The sequence below is a fragment of the Lithobates pipiens genome, unplaced genomic scaffold, assembly GCF_037356315.1.
Source record: "Lithobates pipiens isolate NorthernLeopardFrog02 unplaced genomic scaffold, aLitPip1_a1.2 Scaffold_23, whole genome shotgun sequence".
Classification (NCBI taxonomy): domain Eukaryota; kingdom Metazoa; phylum Chordata; class Amphibia; order Anura; family Ranidae; genus Lithobates; species Lithobates pipiens.
The window spans coordinates 15,362,356-15,381,821 of NW_027507785.1; the positions used below are offsets into that span (position 1 = coordinate 15,362,356).

The 19,466-nt window shown below is 44.0% G+C and overlaps 1 protein-coding gene across 1 annotated transcript in view; it reads left to right on the forward strand.

Annotated features, from left to right (window-relative positions):
• The window catches only part of PGM2L1 (phosphoglucomutase 2 like 1), a 124,298-nt gene that overhangs the window by 74,264 nt on the left and 30,568 nt on the right, over positions 1-19,466 (forward strand). Inside the window, exons 4-7 of the mRNA XM_077451205.1 lie at positions 4,438-4,522; positions 5,563-5,646; positions 7,823-8,016; positions 12,827-13,016. Coding sequence (XP_077307331.1) covers positions 4,438-4,522; positions 5,563-5,646; positions 7,823-8,016; positions 12,827-13,016 — 553 coding nt within the window. The remainder of the gene's footprint in view (positions 1-4,437; positions 4,523-5,562; positions 5,647-7,822; positions 8,017-12,826; positions 13,017-19,466) is intronic.

The following is a 19,466-nucleotide window of genomic DNA, read 5'->3' on the forward strand; positions in this document are numbered from 1 at the left end:
TTATGATTTAAAAAGAGTAAACACAGTTGATTGATAATAAATGGCTTCAGCCATACACTAACCATGAGTGAAAAAAGTTTTTGTTCTCATTCATATTCTCTGAAAAATGGCCAAGAAATCATAAATTCTGCCAGGGTATGTAAACTTATGAGCACAATTGTAGAACGGAGAGAACCACTTAAATTAGGAGTTTTGCTGACTAGTTTGGGAGAGGCCACATATGGCTTATAGGTATGATGCTTAAAGCGGGAGTCCGCCGGGACTCCGCGTGTTTTTTTTTTTTTTTTTCTTTTTAAAAAGCCAGCAGCTACAAATACTGCAGCTGCTGACTTTTAAAATAGTGACACTTACCTGTCCAGTGCACCCGCGATGTCGGCACCCAAAGCCGATCTCTAGATCGTCTCTCGGGTGCTGCCGCCGCCATCTTGGGTATGGGAATCAGGAAATGGAGCCTTTCGGCATCATTTCCCGGTTCCCTACTGCGCATGCGCGAATCGCGCTGCACAATAAGGAAGCTCCCCGCTGCCTCTGGGATCTGTGTGTTTCCCAGCAGGCAGCGGGGGACTTGCGGAAAGGGGCGGGCACTTGCGGAAAGGGGCGTAATCTACGCCCCTTTCCGCAGAGAGCTATCCCGGAAGTGGGTGCAGATACCTGTACTGTACAGGTATCTGCACCCCCCTCCCCCCTGAAAGGTGCCAATTGTGGCGCCGGAGGGGGGGGGGGTTCCGATGAGTGGAAGGTCCACTTTAGGGTGGACCTCCGCTTTAACAGAAGCTCCTTTTTAAAATCTACTAAATGATTTTTAGGCCCCTTTCACACTGGGGCGGTGCGGGCGTCGGCGATAAAGAGCCGCTATTTTCAGCGGCGCTTTACCGTCGTTTTAGCGGCGGTCTGCGGGCGCTAGCGGGGTGGTTTTAACCCCCGCTAGCGGCCGAAAAAGGGTTAAAACCGCCCGCATAGCACCGTGCTGTCAATGGGTAGGAGCGGTGAATACACCGCTCCTTCACCGCTCCAAAGATGCGGCTAGCAGGACTTTTTTCACTGTCCTGCCAGCGCACCGCTCCAGTGTGAAAGCCCTCCGGCTTTCACACTGGAGTGAAAGGGGCCGTTTTTTTTTTTTCAGGCGCTATTTTTAGCGCTGTAACGCCTGAATACCGCCCCAGTGTGAAAGCAGCCTTAATCTACTGGGGAAGCCTAAACGCATCGGGAACTTTTGTCACGTTATTACTTATGTCGAAGCTGGAGGATCAAAGGTCTCCCCATCGGCCTTCAGAAGACGGGAGCAGGAGTACAAAATCACTATTACAGAAGTGTGAGCACATTGAAGAGGAGACGCCACTGCAGCCTATGTGTGTATATTTGTGTGTATGTATAATATATATACGTTCACTGAAGGCCCGTACATTTAGCGGCGGCGGGCCGTAAGTTGCTGACCCCTGCCATGCATACTAAACTAGATTGCGGGTTTGCATACAGATTAATAAAGGAAATGATCTCTTTAGACTGTGGCCTGAGCAGGGATAAGAATTGCTTGCACTGCTAGATCTTCATAGAAATGATTATCTCTTCCACAGAAGTCACCCGGGGCTCTGATCAGAGTTTGCTGATGTTCATAAGGTTTCTGTGTGAGGTCGTCTTATCTGCAAACCAACCTGTCAGTTCTTCAGAAACCTGCTGAGCGGATTGTGCAACAACTATTACCTCTTGTGTGTCAGGAAGATAAGATTTGTATGTCTTTGTAGTTTTGTGTATAGATACAATGCGAAGCACAATTCTGTCATCAGCTTCAAGAAAATGTCCGGAGCAGTTCTCTGTAATAGAATAGTTCATATAATCATCCGCAGTGACCCGTGTGTGCTGTCCGCACGCCATCGTCCCATCCTCCACCCCCCTACCGAATTACTGATTCCTGGTCAGAGGATGCACCCACAGCATGGTGCAGGGGACACGGGCATCTGACACTTCTGGGAATCTCAAATGTTAAACAGTCTGACAAAGGCAAAGTTTTCTCTTTCTTTCTCTGACCCGTCTTGTCCTATAAGATCATGAACATCGGCATTCTCTAAAACCTTCCTGACACAGTTAACCTCTGGCCACCCCCTCCAATAGCAATTTTAATGCTCCAGGGGGGCCATGCTGTGCAGGATCTCGCGTGTATGTATGTATATGTGTGTGTGTGTGTGTGTGTATGTATGTATATGTGTGTGTGTATGTATATGTGTGTGTGTGTGTATATATATATATATATATATAATGTGTGTGTGTGTGTAATATATATATATATATATACACACACACACACACACACACACACACACACGCGCGCGCGCGCACGATCCTGCACTTTCGGGTAATGGGCACAAGTGCGTTCTGCCGGTGGCGTGCTCCTGCTGTGATTATACACAGTGGTAGCCAGTCAGTAGGTCCTGTGGACTCTGTCCTCCGGCACCCACTGATCGTTCGGTACAGAGGCTGAATGGCAGTCTGCATATGTAAACAATGACGATCGCCATTCTGTCAGTAGGGAAGGCATGGTTTCTGTGTTCCTGCAAAGCAAGGACATGGATCCATGCCTTCCCCTAGTAATAGTACCTCCCGCACTACATTAAACATGTTAGGCACACGGGTAACCCTTTGATTGCCCCTGATGTTACCCCCCTTTCAAGCCAGTGTCATTATTACAGTGACAGTGAATATATTTTTAGCACTGATCACTGTAATAATGTCACTGGTTCCCATAAAGTGTCAGTTCATGTCTGATTGTCCACTGCAACATCGCAGTCCTACAATAAGTTGCTGATCGCCACCATTACTAGTAAAAATAAATAAAAATCCCATAGTTTGTAGATGCTATAACTTGGGCACACCAATCGATATACGCTTATTGGGTTTTTATTTTACCAAAAACATGTAGCAGAATCCATTGGCCCAAATTGATGAAGAGCCTTCTCTCTCTCTCTCTCTCTCTCTCTCTCTCTCTCTCTCTCTATATCTATATCTATATCTATATCTATATCTATATCTATATCTATATCTATATATATATATATATATATATATATATATTATTATTTATTTTTATTTTTCAAAATTGTCAATCGTTTTTTGTTTATAGAGCAAAAAATAAAAACCAAAAAGAAAGCTCTATTTGTGGTGGAAAAAAAGACAAACATTTTATTTGGGTACAGCACCACATGACCACACAATTGTAACTTCATTTCCTGTCCCAAAATGGGAAGCGAGAGGAAATCCATGAAAATTAAGGTAATTTCTTGGGAATCCCAACCAGAAATAGTGACCTGGAGGTCGCTATTTCCACCATTGGAAGGTTTTTTTAGCTACTGCTTTTCTACCGACATCCCAAAATTTGCAATTTTCTTTTACTTTCAATGAGTATGGTAAAATGGGCAAATAGAAATGACGTGGGGGCGGAGCTAAGTCCTCCATTCGGTCTCTATGAATGCCAAATGCTGGACTCGGGAGCACGCAAGCTAACCCCCTTGGTAGAGCACTTTTCCTAGGGGGTTATCTGATGTGGGGAGGAGCCGCAACAGCCGCAGAGGGACCCCATAAATGGAGGTTCGGGGCCACGCTGTGCAAAACGAGCTGCACAGTGGAGGTACGTATGATGGGTTTGTCTATTAAGAAAAAAAAAAAACGATCCTTTAGTTACATTTTAAGTCCTAGGCTGTTTTGGAGATGTAAAGCTCTGACCTTTCTAGGCAGGCTGGAAGTTTGCCACTAAACGCCATGCATTTCTGTTGGCTCATCACTATGATAGGCAGCTTTACTGCCCAGGTTTATGGCAGAGCTCCTGAAAAGCGGAATTAAACCCCTAGAAATATTCGCCGCCACCCACCAGTGATGTGACGGGTTCATCCCTTACTCACATTTCTCCTTGCTGAAAAGGAAGCTGTACCTGAGGATCTTCCTGCTTCTCCATCTGTTCTGTGGATCTGTGCTTCCCCCACCTTTCCTCCTTTTGATAACTACCCCACCATTCATCAGGTCACCAGTGATTAGGGTGGGTGCTGAGACCTGAGGAAGCAAAGCTCTGCTTATCTGCCGGTGGTCTGCTGCGGGGGAGGCCGGTGGTCTGCTGCGGGGGAGGCCGGTGGTCGCCTGCTGGAATTGCCTATGCTGGTTACTAGTCCTTTGCCCTCCACTGGCCATTTTTGGCACAGCTCTCACAGTACAGGTCCTCTTTAAGCAGTCTTGCGAGGTGGAAAGATCTAGGGTTATGTTACCATATCTATGGAAAGTACATCCAAACTGCTGTAGTTTGGCAGTTCACTGCCCAGTTGCTTGTGATGGACAGAAATGCTGGGCTTTCCCAGACATAAAATCCCATTGATAGGACGGTAGATGTCATGTGATTCTCATTTATGTTCTGATATCCGATGACTGATGCCCCCCGATTTTCCTGTCTCATTCCAGATTGGCTAAGCTGACGGCTGCCGTCTTCCTCAGCCGAGGGGTTCAGGTCTACCTTTTCTCTAGATACGTCCCGACTCCATTTGTGGTAAGATCCCGGATCTCTCATGTCCTAATTGTTATATTTATTGTTATTATAAGCCTTCTGATTGGCAGATTTGACGTGAGAACATGTTTGTGGTTGAAGGTTCTTTTCTTGGCCTATTGAATTTACCCCATATACTTGCAGCAAGGCTGTAGGCCAGGGGTCAGCAACCCTTTTCCACTTAAGGGCCGGATTCATTGTATATGAATGCATGGAGGGCCACATTCACCTGCTAATAATAATCCTAACATAGTAATAACAGTACAGGTTTACCTCACTTTAAGGTGCTTCACTAATACAAAGCCAGTTCACCCTGAGGGAGCATGGGGCTGGGGATTCAGATTTTACTGCCCATTGCCCCATCCTGGCACCCAAGGGTGACTGACGCCAGCACTGCCAGCCAGCATGGTCTGGAGATGGGTTGCCCAGGGGTGATGGGGTCCCTGTCCTCAGGTGAGCCGTCCCTGTCCCCATGAGTGATGGGGTCCCTGTGCCCCAAAAGCAGTGTCCTCTGTCCCCTGCACCTCCTCACCACTGTAGTGTCCTGCCCCCCTCCATAGTGTCCTCTGTCCCCTCCCCCCTCCATAGTGTCCTCTGTCCCCTCCCCCCTCCATAGTGTCCTCTGTCCCCTCCCCCCTCCATAGTGTCCTCTGTCCCCTCCCCCCTCCATAGTGTCCTCTGTCCCCTCCCCCCTCCATAGTGTCCTCTGTCCCCTCCCCCCTCCATAGTGTCCTCTGTCCCCTCCCCCCTCCATAGTGTCCTCTGTCCCCTCCCCCCTCCATAGTGTCCTCTGCCCCCACCCCCCCCCCCACCCCCCGTAGCATCCTCAGTTGGCTGATGTTGGAATATTTCTTTGAATAAGGATATATTGTAGTCATTTCCCTATGGAAGTAGCGATGGCCACCCAGCCTGTGTATGGTAATATTCTGCACCTACAAAGTTCTCCATTTCACTTTATTATGTGAATGTGATGTTATTCTATTAGCCAGACAAGAATCGGGATCTGATTTCTGGAATAAAATTGGTATCTTGGCTTTTTCCAGCCGTACGCCGTTCAGAAACTCCGAGCCATCGCTGGCGTGATGATCACAGCCTCGCACAACCGCAAGGAAGATAACGGCTACAAGGTAGGAATATATATATAAAAAAATATATATATATCTGTAATATCTCTCTCAATGAGCTACAGTACATGTAAGGTGCTACTGCCTGTGACTGCCGGTCTCATACGATTTACCAGAGTCATTACTGCTGCTCAAAGTGATAAACAAGTGCAGGTTGGCATATTAAATTATACGTTTTTTTTTTTTTTTTTTTACATTTTGTATTGGCTATGTTTTATAGCAGAAAATTAACCACTTCAGCCCCGGAAGAATTTACCCCCTTAATGATCAGGCCATTTTTTGGCAATACGGCACTACAGCAGTTGTGCGACATTGTACCCAAAAAAAAAATTGTCCTTTTTCCCGGTATTTGATCACCCCTGCGGTTTTTATTTTTGTGCGCTATAGACAGAAAAGTGACAATTTTGAAAAAAAAAAATATATATTTTTTTTACTTTCTGCTATAATACATATCCCCCCCCCCAAAAAAAATTAATTCATCAATTTTAGGCCAATATGAATTCTGCTACATATTTTTTGGTAAACAAAAACACAGTAAGCGTATACTGATTGGTTTGCGCAAAAGTTATAGCGTCTACAAAATAGGGCAAAGATTTTTTTTTATTTTTATTTTTATTAGCAATGGCGGGGAACAGCGATTTTTGCAGGATTGAGGCGAATAAATCTGACACTAAGTGACACTTTTTGGTGATCAGTGCTATAAAAATGCACTGATCACACTATAAATGGCACTGGCAGGGAAGGGGATTAACATTAGTTGTGATCAAAGGGTTTAAGTGTTCCCTAGGGAGGTGCTTTCTTAGACCCCTTTCACACGGCGGCTGTGCCACATTAACGTTAAAGCGGCGCTAGTTTTAGGGGCGATTTACCGTCGTTTTAGCGGGGCTTTTCAGCTGCTATCAGGGCGCTTTTTAACTCCTGTTAGTGGCCGAAGAAAGGGTTAAAAGCACCTGTGTTGCAGCGCTGCAAAAGCGCTTTGCAGGTGCTGCGGCAGAGCTGCCCATTCATTTCAACGGGCAGGGTGTTTTGGGAGTGGTGTATACAGCGCTCCAAAACCACCCCTAAGATGCTGCTTGTAGGACTTTTTTTTTTTACTGTCCTACAAGCGCACCGCTCCAGTGTGAAAGCACTCTGGCTTTTACACTGAGTTGGCTTGAGAGGTGCTTTGCAAGCATTATTGTTAGCGCTAAAACGCCTGAAAAGCACCTCAGTGTGAAAGAGGTCTAAGAGTCACTAGGAAGAGCTGATCTCTCTCCCCTGTCAGAACGGGGAGCCGCCTTGTTTACATAGGCAGATCCCCATTCTGCCTATCTTTACTGTGATCGCGGGAGTCCACCGGGCCCACAGCTGAGCTCCTGCGGCGTATGGTACAGGTACGTACATACGCAGTATATACGTGGAAGTGGTTAAAAAGGTGTGCTTTTATATAAATATAAATATAAATATAAATAATAAAAAACACAGTGGTGATCAAATGCCACCAAAAGAAAGTTCTATTTGTGTGAAAAAATGATATAAATGTAATTTAGGTACAGTGTTGCATGACCTCATAATTGCCAGTTAAAACGGAGTTCCACCCAAAAATGGAACTTGCGCTTTTCGAATTCCTCCCCTCCTTCCGATGTCACATTTGGCACCTTTCAGGGGAGGAGGTACCGGTATAATCCAGGTATTTTCTTCCACTTCCGTCAACAGATCACTGCAATATCTGCGGGTATCTACGCCACTTCCGGCGCCTCCTCCACCCCCCCCCCCCTCTGTCTTCTGGGAGACACACAGGTCCCAGAAGACAGCAGGGACCAGTCAGAATGCGCAGTGCGACTCGCGCATGCGCAGTAGGGAACCAGGCTGTGAAGTCGCAAGGTTTCACTTCCTGATTCCCTTACCGAAGATGGCAGCGCCTCCACACGAGGGACGGGTCGGCTTCGGATGAAGACATCGCGGGCACCCTGGACAGGTAAGTATCTATATTTTAAAAGTCAGCCGCTCCAGTATTTGTAGCTGCTGAGTTTAAAAATAAATAAATACATTTGGCGGAACCCTGCTTTAAAGTAGCTAAATGGCAAAAAAATGCCCTAGTCATGAAGGGGGTAAAATCTTTTGGAGGTCAAGTGGTTAAACATGTCTGTTCCATATTGTACGGTTTGGTAGAACACACCTCGTTTCTCCCTCTGTACAGGTGTATTGGGAGAACGGGGCTCAGATCACCTCTCCTCATGATAAAGAGATCCTGAAATGCGTGGAAGAAGATCCGGCACCCTGGGCCGATTCCTGGCGCGATAACCTGCCTGATACCAGCCCGCTAAACAGAGACCCCCTGGAGGAGATCAGAAAGGGTTACATGGAGGACCTGAGAGCCGTCTGTTTCCACAGGTATTTCACAATATTCTCTCTTTAGAAGTAAAAATCTGTATTGCTTTTTTTTGTTAGAAAATAACTTGGAACCCTGAACTATTATATATTTTTTTTAGCTGAGACCCTATCGAATAATATGGTAGTTGTTATTTTTATGACACGCACTTTTTGCGCAGCAATTTTTCAAACACTTTTTTTTTTTTTTTTTAAACACACTTCAATGAATAAAAAGAAAACGCACATACACACAATATATAACCCAATTTTTTCCCCAAAAATATAAAAGATGATGTTACGTTGAGTAGATACCTAACATGGCATGCTTTAAAATTGCGCACACTCGTGTAATGGCGCTTAATAATCTCCATAGGCGATGCTTAACTTTTTTTTTTTTTTTTTTTACAGGTTACTAGTTTACAATTAAAGAGGAGGTCTAGGGTTAGGATTATTGCTCTCCCTCTAATGTTCGCAGAGATACCTCACTTGTGTGGTGCGATCGCTGTGTACATATGTGAGCATGACCTACGTATGCGTTCACCATTGCACACGCTCACAGGCGGGATGGGGGCCCTTTAACTTTTTTTTTTAATAATTTTTTAGAAAAACACACACACTATATATAACCCAATTTTTTTTTTGGAAAATATGAAAGATGATGTTATGCGAGTAAATAGAAACCCAACATGTCATGTTTTAGAATTTCACATGCTCGTGGAAGGGCGCCAAACTGCGATGCTTACATTTTTTTACGGGTTTCCAGTTTAGAGTTACAGAGGAGGTCTAGGGCTAGAATTATTGCTCTCGCTCTAATGCTCACGGTGATACCTCACATTTTTACAGATTTACGTATGCGTTTACCATTGCACGCGATCACAGGGGGGGATGGTGGTGCTTTTAAATTTTATAATTATTTATTTTATTACTTTTTTATTTTTACACTGTTTTTACATTTTTTTTTATTTTTTTTTTTGATCACTTTGATCGCTATCACTTTAACCACCTGCCACCCAGCCTATAGCAGAACAACGGCTGTGCAGTGGTTCTGTTATCCTGACTGGAGGTCATAGGACTTTCAGGATAACATGCTGCCGCCTGCGGCTATCGGTGCGTTGTGTCAATGTGACACAACGCAACTTTAATCGTGGTAAAGGAGCCTTTTTACGGAGGCAACTGTGACCAATCATAGCTGATAATCGCGTGAACCAGAAAGTGTCGGTAAATGGCTTTCCTTGGCTCTCCCTGTCGGGGTGGGGTTCTGCGATATTAATCAGCACATTATCAGCGCAGCCCCCATGAGAGGTGCCCACCACAGCTTCAAATCAGTGCCCATCAGTAACACCCACCAGTACCTCATCTATGCTGCCCATCAATGCTACTTGTCAGTGCCTATCGGTGCCACACATCGGTGCCCATCAATTCTACCTATTGGTGCCGCCTCTTAAGTGCCCATCAGTGAAGGAGAAAACTAAATTTTATAACTTTATCATTTTTTTTTTTTACCCCCTACTGCCGCTTTTAAAAGTAATACAGCTGCTAATCAGCTGCTCGGATCACTTTTATTGGAAAGAGCAACATCTGAGGAAAATTGCAATACCAGGGTTATGCCATCTAGCTGCAGCCATACCCCCCGATATACCATCAGAAAATGATGTATTTTCCCAGTTAGACGGTGGGCAAGTGGGTAATATAGCCTATTTCCATACCCACTATAAATAACAAGCATTTAACCTAAATATGGGACCCAACTTGCAAGGGATTTTTTTATTTTTTTTTGTCATCCAAGATTGAACTTTTATATACAGGTGCATCTCATAAAAATAGAATATCATCAAAAAGTTTATTTTATTTCAGTAATTCAATTCAAAAAGTGAGTGTGTATGTAGTATGTATTATGTGTGTGTGTGTGTGTGTGTGTGTGTGTGTGTGTGTGTGTGTATGTGTATATATATATATATATATATATATATATATATATAATGTGTGTGTGTGTGTGTATATATATATATATATATACACACACACACACACACACACACACACACACACACACACACACCACTACAGCGGTGCTTTGTCGGCAGTTTAGCCGTGCTGCCCCATTGATTTCAATGGGAAGGAGCAGTGAATTCACTGCTCCAAAGATGCGGCTTGCAGGACTTTTTTTTACCATCCTGCTAGCACACCGCTCCAGTGTGAAAGCCCTCGGGGCTTTCACATTGGAGACACAGCAGCGGCTGTTTTAGGGCGGTTTTGCAGGCACTATTTTTAGCGCCTGCAAAGCGCCCCAGTGTAAAAGGGGCCTAATCCTGTATATTGGTTTCCATCATGCACAGGAGAGTCAGGCTGACAGGCCTCTTTCCCCCTGCTGTGGTGAATAATGGCGCTCGTCTCCAGTATTGTCTCTCACTTAAAAATCTTTTTCCCCTCTGAGCAGCGTGGTCAAACAGTGGTAGAGGAAGCGGGGACATGGTGTTGACCACGCTCTCTCAGCAACCACAGCACGGCTCAGAACAGGTGATTCATGTACTTGATTTCCTGGAGGATTCCACAACAATTTATGGTGACATTTCTACACATAAGTGTGAATGGGCCTTTACTGTACAATCAGTTTTAAACTGGCTAGGCAGCAAAAAAAGCTCCAACAGATTGTCCTTCAGAAAGAGGTGCTCAAGCCTCCTGTAATGTTGGGCCTTTTCCCTTGACTATTATGCCATTAGTAATTTTTTTACTTGATCTCCATCGTAGTGTACAGGGCACAGGCTTGATATTCATAGACCCTGGGTTAAAGGCTGGTAAATTCCGGTGATTGGACATTGACAAAGCTTTAAATTACATGCCCCCTGGGTATCCCCTTATCTAACTCTGTTGTTTTTTTTCTGGGACAATGGTCCTAGTCTGTGAGGCGTCGGGCCTAGTCTGTGAGGCGTCGGGCCTAGTCTGTGAGGCGTCGGGCCTAGTCTGTGAGGCGTCGGGCCTGGCCTAGTCTGTGAGGCGTCAGGCCTGGCCTAGTCTGTGAGGCGTCGGGCCTGGCCTAGTCTGTGAGGCGTCGGGCCTGGCCTAGTCTGTGAGGCGTCGGGCCTGGCCTAGTCTGTGAGGCGTCGGGCCTGGCCTAGTCTGTGAGGCGTCGGGCCTGGCCTAGTCTGTGAGGCGTCGGGCCTGGCCTAGTCTGTGAGGCGTCGGGCCTGGCCTAGTCTGTGAGGCGTCGGGCCTGGCCTAGTCTGTGAGGCGTCGGGCCTCGTCTCCCTTACAGAGAGATTACCCTTTACTTTTCTCCTGGATCCGGATCGGTGCAACTTCAATAAAACCTTGGTAGCCGTGCCTGGTCATGTGAACAGCCTCTAATGTTTCTTTGGGCGTTGGATCCTGCTTGGATGCTCGCCTCAGCACTTTGTGCAAGGCACGTAGTCAGCTGTAGTGTTTAGTTAAATGTTGAAGCTTTTTTTTTTTATACATTTAGCCATATTGCTGCACACTGCATATAGTATTTGATACAATCACATTGGAGGTCCCGCTCAGGAATCCTTTTTTGGCTTTGTTACAACATTTGAATTATTGACTTTGTATGGGGTCTTCTTTGTGATAATTGCACATAATGATTTCTGGCTTATAACAGGCTATGCTATCTGTCTGCTATTGATTTCTGTCTAGCTGTAGGCCCTGTTCATGCTCCTCATTTCGTTATTTATATCCGGGTGGATTGTGTCTGGAACAAAACCAAAAAAAGTGAAGACTTGCTATGGTATAGAGAAAATGTAGAAATGTTCATTGTGCCTGAAAAGTGCCCTGAATAATGGACCTTTCTGCTTGGAATTCATCCTGAAAAAATAGCAGTTCACTGACTAATATGTGAGTGTGCCTAGGCTCTTCTGTGCCTACTGTATATCTGCAGTATGAGATTTCAAGTGCTTGTAAAGTCACAAAAAATGTTACACTTGCCTGTTCTGTGCAATTGGTATTGTACAAAGCAGCCCCCATCCTCCTCTTCTGGGGTCCCTTGCCAGTGCTCCAGGCCCTTCCCTTCTTGGGGTGTGCCATCATAGGAACCAGCTTCTTATGGTGGCACACCTGAGGGCTTGAACCTGTGCCTTTGTTGCCAGTGTCTATAGACACAGACGGTGAGGCTCAGCTTCACCCCCCACCCCCTCATCACAGAATTTCACTGACAGGCAGGAGCCAATGGATTCCGTTGCTCTCAGCAAAGCCTGTGAGAGGAGGGAGAAGAGGAGAGAGCTGCTGTGGATGGGCACAGCGCTGTATCGAGATTTGGCTCAGGTAAGTATAAAGGGGGGCTGGGAGGGGAGGGGGGTGCACGATACGCATCCTGAATTTTTTTTTTTTTTTTTTCCAAAATGTTTAAGCTTTACAACCACATTAGGGCACTGCTGCCTGGCACTGGAGTCGGATTTGGTGATACCACCACTGTGCTGCTCAATGTTCTCTTTCCTGAAGACATGAATCCACAGGCAATACTGGTGACTCTTCACTTTTGTCTTGCTTTGTTTTGGGCACAGGTTTCATTAAGGGGCCGATGCTTTCTCCATATTCAGCTTGCTATTTATTTTTGTTAATACAAAGAAATATTGGTTTTCTGATCGATCAACATTTACACATGCTGCCTTTGGTTTGATAAATCTCTGTATATTGATTACATTGTTGTGGGTCTAATCAGCCAGCTTTAGTATGCATATGGTAGATCGATTGTCTTCTCTGTCAGGGGTCTTCGCCCAGATAATGTATCGGAATTCTAATTCCTTGCTGATCGATTTGTTTGGCCTGATTTTAAGATGTTCCCTTTTAGATAATCTAGTCTTATGTATTTCTCTTTCAGGGAGATGAACCAGAAGACCCCAATGAAGTTTGTTCACACCTCATTTCACGGGGTCGGTCACGACTACGTCCAGTCAGCATTTAAAGTGTTCGGCTTTAATCCCCCCATTCCCGTCCCGGAGCAGAAGGACCCCGACCCCAATTTTTCGTCTGTGAAATGTCCCAACCCTGAGGAAGGAGAATGTGTCCTGGTAAATAGGGGTTCTGTGACTAGAGTACATAAAGGGGGGTTTATATTACAGCTCAGTCTATACACAGTAAATGCAGGCAGTATACCCAGACAGGTTATGGGGAGAAGGGATTAACCACTTAAGGACCAGGCCTCTTTTTCAGACTTGGTGTCTACATGTTTTTTGCTAGAAAATTACTTGGAACACCCAAACATTATATATTGTTTTTTTTTTCTAACACCCTAAAAAATAAAATGGCGGCCATTGCAATACTTTTTTTCACACTGTATTTGCCCAGCGGTCTTACAAGAGCACTTTTTTGGGGGGGAAAAAATTCACCTTTTTGAATAAAAAATAAGACACCAGTAAAATTAGCCCTTTTTTTTTTTTTTTTATTTTTTTTTTTTTATATTGTGAAAGATAAGGTTAAGCCAAGTAAATTGATACCCAACATGTCACGCTTCAAAATTGCGCCCGCTTGTGGAATGGCGTTAAACTTTTACCCTCAAACATCTCCATAAGTGACATTTAAAAAGTTCTACAGGTTGCATGTTTTGCCTTAAAGAGGAGGTCTAGGGCTAGAATTATTGCTCTCGCTCTACCGATCGCGGTGATATCTCATGTGTGGTTTGACTACCGTTTTCATATGCGGGCGCTACTCACGTATGCGTTCGCTTCTGCGCGTGAGCTCATCGGGAGGGGGTGTTTTAAACAAAACATTTTTTTCCTTATTTATTTTACTTGATTTTATTTATTTTTACACTGTTTAAAAAAATGAATCACTTTTATTCCTATTACAAGGAATGTAAACATCCCTTGTAATAGAAAAAAGCATGACAGGTCCTCTTAAATATGAGGTCTGGGGTCAAAAAGTCCTCAGATCTCATATTTCGACTTAAATGCAAGTAAAAAAAAATGTAATTTGAAAAAATGACATTGAAAAAATGTTCCTTTTAAGAGGTATGGGCTGAAGCGACGTTTTGATGTCGCTTCCGCCCTCCAATGGTATAGAGAAGAGTGGAGGCCATCTTGGCCTCACTCGTCTCTATACCCAGCACAGGAAAGGACCTGATCGCCTCCGCCGCTACCGACAGCTCCGGTAAGCGACGGAGGGTGTGGGAGAGCGGCGGGAGGGGAGGGGGGGGGGGGGCACCTCTCCCGCCGCCGATAATGGTGTTCTCGCAGCCAGCCCGCGGAGACCACCGTTATCGTAAGCAGGACCGCCTCCTGTAAAGAGGGATATCTTGGTTGTGGCAGCAGCTGCTGCCATTACCGAGATATCCCTCTTCAAAATATCGACATATATGTACAGGAGGCGGTACTTTAGTAGTTAAAGGAATAGAAAAAAAAAAATCTGGATCGGTAAACCAACAAAAGTATATGTGAAAATATATTACTAAATATAAACTTGCGCTGATGGCATCAGATGATAGATTCCAATAGGAGGCTCTCAACAGGATATACAGGCACCCAGAAATGAAGAGAGGATGCACTAATGGTGAAGTACTGTTATAAAAGTTGATTTAATGCGCATAGGGATCGGTACTTACTAAATAAATGGTTAAAAAGGCATGGATATAGAGCTGTAGATATAGGAAGCAGCCGTCCATAGCGTGTGTTCCACAGACCGGAAGTGACGTCAAACCAGGAAATGATGTCAATGCATTTCGCCCTCCCTCAGGGCGTTACCAAGGACCTCATTTCCTGCTGATAGAACCGTCCTTAAGCACTACAATACAGGGCACTTTCGTCCCCCTTCCTTCCCAGACCAATTTTCAGCTTTCATCGCTCTCGCACTTTCAATGACAATTGCGCAGTCATGCTACGCTGTACCCAAATTACATTTTTATCATTTTGTTCACACAAATAGAGCTTTATTTTGGTGGTATTTATTCACTACTCCGTTTTTTTTTTTTTTTTGCAATATAAGCGAAAAAAGTGCGTAAATTTGGGAAAAAAAAACTATTTTATTTTTTCTATTTTAAAAGAAATCCAATAAAATCGAATTTTGTCATAAACTTAAGACAAAATGTATTCTGCTACATGTTTTTGGTAAAAAAAATTTCCGTTAACGGTATAATAATCGGTTTGTTTGATCAGACATATGTACGCAAATGATCATTTACAGATGTGTGCAGGTGATCACGGACATATGTGTGCAGATAATCATTGGGACATGTGATTTTAGTGGGACATATGTGGGGGACATGTGTTTTTATTATTTGGGGACGTGTATGTTTACGCTAGACTGGTGATCAGTGAGTAAAAAGCTGTAAAAAAAAACCTCATACTCACTGATCACCAGCCGGCTGCAGCGTTCTGCTCTCCTCTCCTCAGCAACAACTTCCGTGTGAGGAGAGGAGAGCCGATTGCCTAGCAACCGGCTGTTTGTTTACATCACATGGCGGCTGTGATTGGACACGACCGTCATGTGATCAGGAGGGCCAATCACAGAGCCCTCCTGCCGATCGGAGATGCTCCGTGTCCGGGTGACACAAGCGCATCGGGATTGCGCCGCTGTGCGAGATCCCCCTCCTTCTGAAGGACGTTACTGAACGTCAATTCAGAAGGAGAGAGCTCCCACCTGGCCATATATGTACATTGGCTGGGTGGGAAGTAGTTGAATACTAGGAGAGAGAGAAACTCCCCTACTGAAAACCAATCAGAATGGCATTGCGGCCATCTTGTTGGTTAGAAAAAAAAACTATCGCTACCATGGATGGAGCATGGTCCATAGGAGAGACAAGGTGGTCATGGACCTGGTTGGGAAAAAAACTAACTTAGAAAAAACATTGACGTCAATTTCTGTGACATGGTAAAATTGGTGCCAAATATAAATACAAAAATACCTAAAGTAAACACATGAAATTAATAGAAAACAAAAAAAAAAGTGAATGTACATAATAAAAAATAAAATAACGGATTTTATACCTGGCCTCACTGACCCATTTTTTCTCTCGCGGGCCCCGCAGGGACTCATGAGAGCCTCTTCGCTAGTGGGTTCTTCCGGATGGCTCACTGCGGAGAATTTGCTCGGTGGGCTGACCCCTTCCCCATTAGACCGCTGGAAGATTAACCAACTATCTCACTTCCTCGGTTCTCTGCCTAAACCAACCCATTTCAGCAGAAAGCTCCACCCTTTCGAGGAATCATGTTTGGGTGAGGGACCGATTCGGAGGTCCTTGTCAACCTCCTACAAATCCTTACTAGACCTTCACGCCACTGAAGACCCCCCATTCTTAGCAAAATGGGAGAGGGACCTGCAAGTCACCTTTACAGAACCCCAAAAGGATCGTATTCTCTTTTTCGCACAAAAATCTTCCCTATGCAGCAAATATCAAGAGACTACGTATAAAATAGTGACGCGTTGGTACAGAACCCCTTCTGTGCTGGCTAAGATATTCCCTTTGCAAACTGACCGTTGCTGGCGGTGTGGCCTACACTCAGGCACCCTCTTACATATTTTCTGGGATTGCCCTGTGCTTCAAACTTTCTGGCAGCCAGTGCTCAAGCTCATACAGAAACTCAGACATCTCCCTACATGATAACCCAGCTGCGGTCCTCCTCAACCTTACCCCCCTATCAAGGAAACGTTATCATAAATCCCTTCTCAAACATCTCCTTAATGCTGCACGGGCAAGCATCCCACTCCTATGGAAACAGTCTGCGCCAACGTTGGCCCAATGGAACATAAGTCCAGATGGTTCCACTGGGATCTCTTTCGCTTCTCTGAGGAGTTCCACCAATACGCTCTAGGATCCACTACCTAGAATCCCCACCGCCCGTCCAGTACTATTGATCTTGACTCCCCCGGGGGTGACCCCCAACCTGTCTGTCTCCCCCCCCCCCCCCCCCACCTCTTTTTAGCCCTTTTTTTTTTCCCCTCTCTCTCTTTCTTATCTTTCTTTTTCATCTCTCCTTTTTCAATGAAAACACAAAAAGTGATGGGCACAGAAGCTTCTATCCACCCTGTATTAGACTTCAACTAGTGATATAGGCCAGACTACATGGCCTCATTCGCTTACCTGCTCTTATTTTGTATAGTTGATTTACTGGATAAGCTTACCATAGCCTATGTGCAGTGTTTATATGTACTGTGAAGTTGTCTTATTGCTGGTATCTGTGTCACATCTTTAAAATAAAGAATTAAAAAAATAAAAATAAAATAAAAAATAAAAAAGAATAAAAAAATTATATAATAAAAATGTAAATAAAACAATGAAAATAAAAAAGATAAAAATAAAATTAAAAATAGAAAAAAAGATAATTATAAAAATAATTGAAACCCAAAAAATGAAAAAAGAACAACGCTAAAGTAAATAATAAAACTAAAAACAACCCCTAACAGGACAACAACACTAAACCTCCCATTCTAAAAAAATTGGACAAGAAACAGTTCAGGTCTAGTTCGATGTGCAACCCCTGAGGGTTCATAGTTCTTAAACGATGGATCCACTGAGTCTCATTGCGAGAAATAGGTCTTTTAAGATTACCCCCCTCTCCAATGCCCTTCAATTCTGTCACTACCACAGAAGGTAAGCCCAGTTGGGTCCTTACCATGGACTAACTTAAAATGATTGGATAAACTATGATGTTTAAAACCTTTTTTTAATTCTGTTAACATGTTCACGTAGTCTGACTCCCAATGCCCTAGTGGTCCTGCCTATGTACTAAAGACCACAGGGGCAGGACAAGAGGTAAGTGACATGGGTCGTGCCACTTGTTATGAACTTGTTGATTTTAAAAGACTCGCCTGAGGAGTGTGAAGTGAAATCCATAGTTTTCCTTACCCGATTTATACATCACACAACAAAAAAAACCCACCTGATCCAAAAGGGTATATGTTTTCTTAGGCGGATCAACAACATTGGGTGCTAATCTCAAACGTAAAGTGGGGGGGTTTGGTGTAGATAGGCGGAATATTCATGACGGGTTTCATGGACTCAAAATCCTCGTCGCTTCTGGTTTCTGATCTTACAGAGAGGGAGGAATAACGTCCGTTCCTCTCAGATGCCACCGGTTGTGGCGTTTTCGGGAGACCCGGGGAAGGGCAGCGTGGGTGGCAGGCTGGGGGGGGGGGGGTGCCACCGTTCTGCCACCTGTAGAAGTGATTGAGTTGCTGTATAGCCACTCAAATCACTTCCACATGAAAGAACAAGATTCTAGTAGAGGTAATATTTGGGGTTTGGCTCTGTGAAAATGGTAAAGTAGTGTATATAGTTCATTTTTTCTGGAGAATTAACACCCCCCCCAACAATTGAGCAAGTTATGTCATTATTATCCATAGTCACTAATCTGATGTGTGACACATCAAAGCCTATAATATCCCAGATCAGGACTGATCCAGAAGGAAAAAATTATGTGTAATGGCGCGTACACATGATCGGAATTCCGGCCAAAAAAAGACAGATGAGAGCTTTTCATCGGAAAATGCGACCGTGTGTATACTCCATCGGAATTTAGCTTAGACTAAATTTAATTTAGTCTGAATTTCCGCCAGTAAAAAATTGATAGCAGGTTCTCAATTTTCCCGATGGAAAAAAACGTTCGATCGTGTGTATGCAATTCCGACGCGCAAAAACTTGCGCATGCTCCGATTCAACTACGAGATGGAAGCTATTGGCTACTAGGTATTGAACTTCCTTTTTCTAGTCCCGTCCTACGCGTTGTACATCACTGCGTTCTTGGCGGTCGGAATTTGGTTTGACCATGTGTATGCAAGACAGTTTGAGCGGAATCCCGTCTGGAAAACCATCAGAGAAAAAACTATCAGAGATTTTTCCGAGGAGAATTCCGATCGTGTGCACGCGGCATTACAGAAGTCAAACGTGTGGACTGCGAACAGGAGTATGGTAATAATCTATTTGTGTGTAACCAAACCAGATTTTTGTACTATATTATGCTGAGAACTGAGGAGAAGGTGCCATCTAGAGGATATACAATGTAAAAAACTAAATAAAAAAAAATAAAAATATATGAACAGAACCAATAAAGTTTTTTCCTATACTCAAACAATTCAGTGCAATCCGGAACACTGATAGACTTACCCAGTTCAGCTATTTGGGAATGAGAACAATAATTCTAGCACAAGAGCTCCTGGTTAGCTCTAAAATGATTTTTTTGGCGATATTGCGGGCGCACGCAATTTTAAGAAATGGAATGTTTGATATCTATTTACTCGATGCGACCTCATCTTTTATATTTTAATCAAAAACGGGTATTGGTGTGGTTTTGCACTAAAATTAATTTCATTATATTTTTTCGGAAAATTTGCGTTTTATTAAACGGCTGTGCAAATATCACGTGAAATGAAAATTTGCAGCTATCATCTTTTTATTCTACAGGGCCTCTGCTTTCAGAAAATATAATATATAATGTTTTGGGAGTTTATGTAAGTTTTTTTAGCCAAAAAATTGGATTTTTACATGTATGCGATAAAGAAAACAAATTGTTCTGGAGCCAAGCTGGTTA